At 51.0% G+C, this 9,330-nt stretch overlaps 3 protein-coding genes across 3 annotated transcripts; 1 reads left to right on the top strand and 2 right to left on the bottom strand.

Moving 5' to 3' along the window:
- Window positions 1-1,996: 1,996 nt before the first annotated feature.
- Window positions 1,997-2,761, bottom strand: STEHIDRAFT_159233 (uncharacterized protein; the record flags this gene model as incomplete). The annotated part of the gene is made up of 1 exon (XM_007306602.1): window positions 1,997-2,761. The coding sequence occupies one exon, from the start codon at window positions 2,759-2,761 to the stop codon at window positions 1,997-1,999; it is 765 nt and encodes a 254-aa protein (XP_007306664.1).
- A 1,605-nt stretch (window positions 2,762-4,366) lies between these two features.
- Window positions 4,367-7,405, bottom strand: STEHIDRAFT_159232 (uncharacterized protein; the record flags this gene model as incomplete). Its single annotated transcript, XM_007306601.1, has 10 exons — window positions 4,367-4,419; window positions 4,480-5,284; window positions 5,350-5,446; window positions 5,513-5,688; window positions 5,745-5,864; window positions 6,054-6,166; window positions 6,238-6,424; window positions 6,498-7,030; window positions 7,087-7,146; window positions 7,198-7,405. 10 exons carry the CDS (start codon window positions 7,403-7,405, stop codon window positions 4,367-4,369), a joined length of 2,352 nt encoding a protein of 783 aa, XP_007306663.1.
- A 224-nt stretch (window positions 7,406-7,629) lies between these two features.
- Window positions 7,630-8,738, top strand: STEHIDRAFT_112907 (uncharacterized protein; the record flags this gene model as incomplete). The annotated part of the gene is made up of 3 exons (XM_007306600.1): window positions 7,630-7,788; window positions 7,863-8,348; window positions 8,403-8,738. The coding sequence occupies 3 exons, from the start codon at window positions 7,630-7,632 to the stop codon at window positions 8,736-8,738; spliced, it is 981 nt and encodes a 326-aa protein (XP_007306662.1).
- Between the last annotated feature and the right edge of the window lie 592 nt (window positions 8,739-9,330).

The raw sequence follows: 9,330 nt of genomic DNA, 5'->3' as shown, positions 1-9,330 counted from the left end.
GGTATAGAATGGCGTATAGCCAAGCAGGACGAGGTGCGCAGTCTGTCTATGTTCTTGCAGACAGTTTTGTTTTGTGGGCTCGTCTTGCCTGGTGTCTGGTCCAGGCGAGTTGCTGTGCGCTTTGCTATGGTCCCCTCAATCATGCCCCAATCAGAGCGCTGGTATGTTCTGCATACGTCGCAGTTCCAATCCGACATCGTTCTCGTGGAAGCCTGTTTCGTTGCATTTGTGAGCTGTAGAACGTGTCCACCCCCTATTTCTTGTACTCCACTGACCGTGTGGTACTGCCATCTATGTTTCTTTGCAGGATGGCCCGTTCTTGTACCAAAGAGAACGCCACTTACGCCACCCGACTTCAGCTCAATCGGGCGAGAGCCCGTTTCTGTCGCGCTACGTCATCACGTCCGAATATACAAGGTGCAGCCTTTGGAACGCACCTCGCTGATCACCTTTCTTCCCTTCAACCATAATGTCGCGCCTTGAAGACCTGCCCACCCGCCCGCCGCCTCTTCTACTGACTTAGTATATCCTCTCATACCCTCATCATCCTTCCTGGAACCCGCTCCCTCCACCTCAGAACCTATTCTATCCCTCGGAACCCGGTGTGTCCCAAATACTTGTTGCTCGCCCGCCGGTGTTCATTTCTTTGTAGCGAACCCGCCGCCTGTGTGGTCAACGGCCTACATCCCCAGAGCCCCTCCCCACAAAGCCCATTAACTCCCTAGTACGCAAATCCGCCATTAGTCACCTGTTCGTGTCTCAAGAGATCGAAGGATGCAGTAGAAGAGCGGGTTGCGTACGACTGCGAGATGATGATATGGTGAGTGTCCCCTTTTGCGCTGTCATGAATTTACCCGCCGCCCTTCCTTTAACTTAGTTATCGCTGCATGATACTAGCGGGCCAAGTCGTATCAGATGCACACACTGGGTGCGTGTCTCGTCAGTCGCCAGAACGTCTTCCTCTCACCGTTCTTTCGTCTGCAAGTGACCGAGCTTCTGCAGTCTGGGAGGACATGTGGCCGCTTCACGAGGGCGTGGTGGTTTCGTTCTCGCTGTATGTGTACAACATACTCTACTGCTCATTATGTCTGTCTATGCGGGTGTTCGTCGCACACACGTCTCAGTGGCGCTCTGGCGGGGCGTTTATTTACCATACTACAATCTCTCATGTAACGTACCTACGTATTTAGCCAAATTTGCATATATAACCTTGTTTTGCAATATCTGAACCCGTGTGATTTGTGAACTACCAACAGCGCAACAGCAGCGAATGCCCGCCACCTTACGACCCTTTACGAGCACTTTTAGCTGAAATTAGGGCTAACGCCCGCTAATTAGACGGCCATTAGAGGGGGGGGAAACTTCTGAGTCCTGATTGAGTTTAGGGCTAATCCTCGCAAATTATGGCATTTTAGGAGCTCTTAGGAGGGGGTGGTTTCCTGAGTGCGCAACCGCACCTAGAATATCTATGGACAATATATCTAGCGTGAGTTTTAACTAGAGTTGTTGAGGTTGTGACGGGTCTCGAGGGTTAGTTCGTTCACAACCGTTGAGGACGGTTTCGAGAATTGTGGCGCGTCGTGAGCGATTGCAGAGCACGCGTCGCGCATATTTTATGCTGTACTGTGGCGGACTAGGATCCTGGACAGATGGGCTTTCTCGCTCATTTAATAAATAACCTGTCTATGACTTGCAGACTAAATGGCACATTTACGTATTCGAACATATATTCAGTATATTTACAAGTATTTACAGAGTTTGACGCAGTCAAACATCGTCAACGAATATTTTGCGGCGACGAGTGGGGAAAGTGGCAAAACAGGGAAACAGAGAAACAGATTTATTAGGCCGACTAAGTACGCTACAAACATAGCTCAGGCACACGTGCCTCGTCGGACCGTAAGTAAAGGGCGGTGATGTACGTAAGCCACAGTAAACGTACAGAGACCACGAAGGAAAGTGGTGGTGGTGATGATAACAGTACACAAATGATAGTCTACAAGTCTCGGGCGGCGGCCGCAATATCAACCAGGTACTCGTCTCTATCAAGGGGCAGATACACGGGATTCGGGTCAAATCCAAGGCTGCGTACGAAACTCGATAGTCCTTCAATACCTAAAGTCTCTTCTATATCTCTGTCAACCCTGAGCACAGACGGTACGTCTCCTGAATGCTCGAAAAGTGCCTTCCACCATCCTATCAAAGCCAACCATGCGAAGAGCACGCAACAGATCCAAGGGAGCGGAAGGTGGCGAGCCGCTGAAGGGACCTTGCGAGCGCAATTGACGACGAAACAGGATGTGCGAGCGAATGCGGTAGTGACAGCGTCCGGCGTAGACCGGAGAGAAGTGACGGAAAAGGAAGGTGATGTGAGACAGAGGGATGCCTTGTTTGGGACCGCAGCGGATGCATCAGCGGGAAGTGGGGGAGGGGATAGAGGAGGAGTGCTGAGCTTCAGTTTGAAGTTGTGATCTAGCTGCACGATGCGTGCATGGAGATCGCGAACCTGATGCTCGAGGGCGACGATGCGTAGTGAATCCTCAGAGTGAGAGAGTAAGGGAGCAGGCGTGCGAAGCGTCAGGGAGGCTGGTCTCGCTTTCCGACGTAGCCTGAAGCGGGCACAGGCTGCGTGGTTGGACTTGTCAGGAAAGGAGATCTTCGCGCCAGAGCTCTTCTCTTCCTCAGGAGAAGGAGGAAATACTGGGGGCCGGTAAGGACCGAACTTTTCTGTAAGACTGTCAGGTCTGCGAGGCGACAGCATGAAGATAGGGGTAAAACAGTGGTGGTGGTGGTGGTGGTGGTGGTGGTGGTGGTGGTGGTAATATATCTATGCGGGTGCACATAGAGCAGTCATGTATAACCTCGCTTTACAGCGGTAGAGACTGGTACTGGCGGTGGTGGTGGTGGTGGTGGTGGTTGTCAACGACTCGATTAGGGTTCTCTAGGTCGCGCTTGACTTGTTAAGACGAAGCTGAAGAGGTGGCTAAGGGAGGAAACAGACCAGAACAAGTCTGGGGATTTTATTCAATGTATCTACGAGTTTTTATACATCCAGACTTAATAAAAATACCTAAGCATGAATGACTCGAATGAATAAGAACAATGAGAGAATAATTGCGCGATATAGAAAGCTAGCCAATAAAATAAAGAGCTTTCTAAGCAATATTCAAGAGTAACGAATAGAGAGACAAGGATAAGAAAATGGCTCAGTAATCGAGTACAGTAATAATTATGTGAGCATTACAGAGCAGCACAAGATCAGAGAACGCTCGAAGAGGACGATAAGGAACGAGGGGGAGATGATCTCGATAGCGATCAGTGAGGTGGCCCGAGCTGGGTGGCGTAAGTAAGATCGCCGGGCCGGCAGCCGATTCAAATCATCGCTGATTTGACTCGTCTGCAGTCTTCGTGGCGAGGGTGTTTTTGTTTTTATTTCGCTCACGCCTTCTTAGGTAAGAGTACTAATATCTTTTATAGTACTACAAAAAGTTTATAACAGTGGTGGTGGTACCGAAAGGGCCCGGCTATTGCCGAATGAGTGGCGAAAAAGGTGTCAAAAGGCGCCACACCCCCTTGCCCACCGATTTCGTACACATAAGCGTTAAAAGACCAGAAGCAAAAAGTACCTATAGCGTTTCGATATACATCATTCTATCTGTTTAAATATTTGTGGAGTGCTACACGACTTTCTGCGCTCAGAATTCATTCGGATGTTTGAGAAGTGCAAAATCGGTAATTGCTATAAAATCGTGCCGTCTAGAAGCCAAACAGTCTGTTGAAAATAAGCAGACCTTGACAGAAGAAGTATTTTGTCGAGGCTTCAAGACCATAAAATTTTTGTATGAGGAAGATCATGGATGCTGGAGGTAGAGCCTCACGAAGTGGAAGCCTCTTGTGGCACCTTAGCCAGAGGATCCCCTTCACAAAAGATGTCCCATGCAAAAGTAGGCAACCATGGTCTGCCAGAATAATTTGAAATCAATTCTGACATGTTCTCATTCATACCCCACATGTATTTCTACGAGCATATACGCTGATATCAAAGGCGAGTCGAGGTGTCCATGTCGGTCGAGCTCCCTGCATGTGGCAAAATTGCCACACAAACCCCATCTCCGACAACATTTCACCATCTTCTACAAAATACTCACAAGGATCACACAAAATAGTTTTGCATACCACACGGGACGATGTAGGCCTACAGGCTATCTAGAGTGACGAAGGCACGAATATGTGTGCTTAAAATTCCAGGAAAGTTTGTCCAGCTTCTATGTCCGTCCAGCTTCCTAGTCCGCCACAGTATAAGGCAAGTCGCGCAACAAGGAGATTCAAACCCCGCTGTACCAGACCGTCTATCGACGGTTTGTGCTCACTTGCTTAGCTCTATAAACCGGAATTCGATAGGCGGTACTGGTGACGAGACTACAAGAACAGAAGGTAAGCTATCGCACGTAGTTGAAAAAATGAATAAGAGACACGGACGAGCGGTTTTGGCAAGCACAACACGGTTGATAACGTCTGTGTCATTGACTGGACCTCCATCCTCCCTATTCAGCACCTGCCACCCTTCGTCCGCATCCGCAGCCATCGCCTCCTCCACGCCAGATTTCTCGCCTGTACCAACGGGGATTGTAGCGCCCCTCATCCGCTCCGCCCGCAAGTCCGCGGCCCCATCAACCCCACCATTGATTACCATCCTGTCGCCCTTGCCCTCGCCCTGGCCCTCGCCCTGACCCCGTTCATCCTCATCCGGCTCAACCCTGTTCTCATTACCCTCATCGTCACCACGCTCTGTCTCTTGAAGGCGAACCACCCTATCCAGATAATCCCACACCCAATGAATGATCGACCCATCCAGCATCCCTCGGTTTGCAAAGTCGACGCGAGCAGCTGCGAGCTTATCGAGCCGCTGGTTCGTCTGCAGCATCTGACCGAGGGCCTTGTATCGGTTTGAGCGTCGCCAGGGTTCCTTGACGGTTTTGATATGTTTGGCCTCCGTCATCGATGAACAGAGCCCGTTCGTTGCAGCAAACTGCTGGATGAGGTCGCGGTAGTGTTTCATGGCGTGTTGGCGAGGCAAGGAGAACCCAGCAGGACCGGGCTCGCGGACTCCAAGGGCTTGGAAGATGGGTCGATAGTGGTGGTAGCGCTGAAGTGTGGCGTCAAGCTCGTCCAAGTCTTGAGTAGATAGAGCGGCACGGCGTGCGACGTAGCAGAAATCAATGTAGGCGGTTAGCGCACAGACTACTTCACGAGGTACATGGCCTTCAATAGCGTTGACATAAACCTACATGAACACCCCGATATCAGCTATTTCTGGATGTGGAGATGAGCGAACAATGATGTACATACTTTCATCAGCGCCTTCGAATCATCCCCTGTCCACTTCTTGAAGCCACGGCCCTCGGGAAAGCGTCGAAGCCCGGGGAATGGAGGCGCGAGTCCAATGCTATCAATAGGTTCACGACGATGCATGAGCGCCACGATGGAGAGATGAACGAAACAAAATACATACCGACGATTGATGTCATCCTTAATCTCATTTGCTCGTGCCTCACCATGCTGGATTATCAAGAACTCATCGACCCAAGTTACAAGGTGATCATGGAACCCGCCCTTGATCAGTTGATGGAGAATGTCTGGCGAGATAAGCTGACGGATATCCGCACAAGGGAAGTCATCTGTGAAAGGCTACACATACATAGTTAAGCAATGTCACCCCAACAAACGAAAGGATAAATACTGACCACGAGATCAGCAACGTAGCCATAGCCGTCCCATAGTTCACCGAGGCCAAGGAGTTCTGATGCGAGGTTGAAGTGATCCATCGTTCGAGGCGCAGGGTTACCACCGTCAAGATTATCGGGCTGGGCCGTACATCTAGAATGGAAGATGTCAGGTACATCATGACGACTTGGGAAAGAGGAAACCACATACCACCGTGGACACCAATTCTGCACGATGCAGGCCAAAAGGACCTGCTCCGGGTAATCTGCGATGTACGGTCCAATACCATAAACCACTCGACGGTAATGACCGTCCGGGCATCAAACAACCTCGGGAATAGTCATAGCCGGCTTGAGGGGTTGGAGTATTGTCGAAAGGGATGTATGGAAGAGTTGTCGTCGAAATTTATGGAATGCGGGGGATCCTGACTGCCGCTTATTCGCTATAAAGAGCGCATAACATTCAATATATAAGAAAACATATACATATGACTCGGACACTCAGACTACATACTCTTTGGGATAGAGAGAAAGGCCGCGAGGGAAAGAGCGCCGCGATGAGTCCGCCGAGCGCTGTTGTCGATGTTTCCTACCCCAAAATAGAATGGATAATAATCGTGCTGTCCAGTGGCGACGGAGACGGTGGTCTTGTCGCTGCCCAGAACGACGGGGACGAACATTGATCCGTGAGTTTGCGGATCCTGTGCGATGATGTCCCGTTGCGATACTCAAAGTTAGAACCTCAGCATATACACGGAAAGGGAAGTTGCTTACGCATTGTTCCCAAGCCCATTCACCGGACATGAGGTCGCAGTGGACACGCGAACCGTCGGGGCCAGTGAAGTCGCGGAATGGGGCTTTGTGAAAGTTATTGGCGAAGTCCGGGTTACCAAGCTGAATGTGTGCGAGTGTGCGTGTATCGCGCGTCCAAACCTCGTACTCCTCATCCATCCATGCTGAAACATGTCCCGCAGCAGGTCGAGGACCATTGTACTTGATTGTAAAGCACATCCACGGGGCGTCTCCGGCTTTGATGGAATCGATTATGTCGTAAAGCTCCTTGTGGTTGGTGAACGGAGGCGTCTTGGTCGTATCACCGTCGGTTGCCAGAAGGAGTAAGCCGGCGATGAGCTCGAGAAGCTCGTCGATCTTGGACTGAGACATCTGGACGCGTTGGTATAAGAAGCCGGCGAGTTCAAATTGAACGCGATTGTCGAATGGAGCCCAGTCGGAAGGGCGTTTGTGGAAGGGAGGAGGTGGGGGGCCGGGTGGGAGGTTAGCAGAACCATCCGATGTCGTTTCGGTGCCTTCATGTATGCTTCAGATGAAAGGAAGATGGTAAAAAAAGAAAATGGGAACATACCATCGAGAAACGGATGAGAGGGTCGATTTGTGGGAAGAGGGTTTTGAAGGAGGGGGACAGCTGAAAATTGGTCAGGACAAGTTGTGGAACGAAAGTGAAGGTGATACTCACCATCATCCTGATGGTTATTCACCGACTCTGCCCCGCCATCATCAGAACGTAACTCCACAGCTTCAGGGGTACCCAGGTCGACGAGGTCGTTGTTTTGATCGATGCTATGGTCGCTGTCAGAATGGGAAGACGATGGCTGGTTGGAATGTCTGACGGAGGCATCTGAATCGTCGGGTGATGTGTCGGTATTCTCGAAAACCGGATGCATTCGGTTGAGGTGTTCCTTGTATCCTCTCTGACTCTTGAAGTCGTCCACAGACGGCGCATTTGAAGCGCCTGAAGTTATATGGTCCCGGCATTACTAGCGGATTCGATGGACGAAAGATGGTGTTAGCTACGTGGACAGATGTAGTATTGTAGAGAGAAGATAATTGGACGAACCGAGTCTGCATTATAGCCCATTCGAGGGCCCAAGCGGTCATAGCACACAGCATGGCCAATGCGTCGAGGCCTCGTGAACGGCCCAAGCAGTCGAGCACTCGTCATTACCATTCGGTCGAAGGTTGGGAAGTAAAGGCACGAGTGGTTGAAACCGTAGTCGTAGCTGATGACTGGTGGTTCATTGTGGCCCAAGCAGGGGAAACGCAGCCGGTGTGTTGTTGTTGAGGATGCGTGTCGTGAGAAAGGAACACTAATTGCAAAAACGCGTCGCGTCGCGGCATAAGTACAATAGAGTGTCAAAAAAACGCGCTTGTGGCAAAGGTCAAGACACGCACCGTACAATGCTCGATGCGAACTTCACCTCTCTTTCTCCTTCTCCCACCATCTTCACTCGCTCGCCCCCTGCTGTCCTGACTCCCATCATGCCAAAATCGAAATCAATCACTCCCAGTAGTCCGCCCAGGAGCCCTCGAAAGCCGCGCCAGGATTATCGACAGTTAAACGATATGCGTGCGGCAAATCGTTCGAAGGAGGAAATCGCTGCAGAGAAGGCGGAAAAAGAGCGACGTCAGCGGGACAAGGTAACGAAAAAGCAGAAGATAACAGCTAACCTTGCGCAGTTCGAGAATGACGCGGTCAATGAACTTCTTGAGAAAGGTCGTCGCGCAGCTCGACCACCGGCTCAGACCCAGCAGAAGGCCAAACGCACTGTGGCTCAGCCTCGCACCACAGAGAAGGTTCCGGATACCGCCACCAGAAAGAGAGCAAAGGTTCGTAAATCTTGATTAAATGAATATCTCGTGAGCTGTTCTGATACCAAACAGGCCCACCAGCAAGAGGACTCGGAGGAGGTCGACGAAGACGACGAAGAAGACGAGCTCGAGGAAGCGCCACCTCAAGAAGCGCCCACCGACAACGATTTCGACGAAGAATCCCACGCCGGCTCGGAAGCAGAGCAGGATGTGGCCCCATCCGGAGACGACGAGAACGACGACTATGACGACGTTCCACAACCGACGAAGGCCAAACCTGCAGCCGTCAAGAAACCGAAGCCAGGAAAAGTCCTCTACGATGGTGTTCAGCGCGCTCGTGAAGAATACAGTGCGTCAGAATGCCGCATACTACACCAAGACTCTCCGGATTTCCTACATTCGCCTTGAGGCGATCCATCTTTCGCAAAACCTGCTGTTTTTCTGGCTTTTGATCATCCCGCACATCGTCCTCATTGTCGCCGACGTCAGGTACCCACATTCCACAGCCATCTCACCTGCGTCTACGAATGCGCACTGGTCGCTACTTAAGTACTTAGAATTTGCGTCATTTTCAGACTGGAGAGGACCCCTGCGTATGCTGACAGAGGTCCCATCCGAAAACCCCCAAAATCGGTCGTTTTCGTCGCACGATTTTGGGGGTGTTTTCGTCGCATCAGGGATGGGACATCGGATTTTTGGCCATTTCCGTCGCACGTCGGATGGAACATCACTCCGCATAAGGCCTTCCCGAACCCTGGTCGTCAAAAATTTTCCCCAAATCATGTTTTTGGCTGTGTTTGCCAAGTTTTTACCCCATTTTTTGCGTCCCCGAGAGACATTTTCGTCGCATAGCGGGATGGAACATCAGCGTCGAAAAGCCGTTTTCGTCGCACTACGGATCGGACGAAACGCGATTTTTCGCTCAAAATTCGTCGCATCAGGATGGGACCTCCGTTAGCATACGCAGGGGTCCTGACTGGAGTCGATATGAGACATCGTG

This window comes from Stereum hirsutum, assembly GCF_000264905.1.
Source record: "Stereum hirsutum FP-91666 SS1 unplaced genomic scaffold STEHIscaffold_11, whole genome shotgun sequence".
In the NCBI taxonomy this organism is placed as follows: domain Eukaryota; kingdom Fungi; phylum Basidiomycota; class Agaricomycetes; order Russulales; family Stereaceae; genus Stereum; species Stereum hirsutum.
The sequence above is the reverse complement of the archived record's forward strand: the minus strand, read 5'-3'. Positions and strand labels throughout refer to the sequence as shown.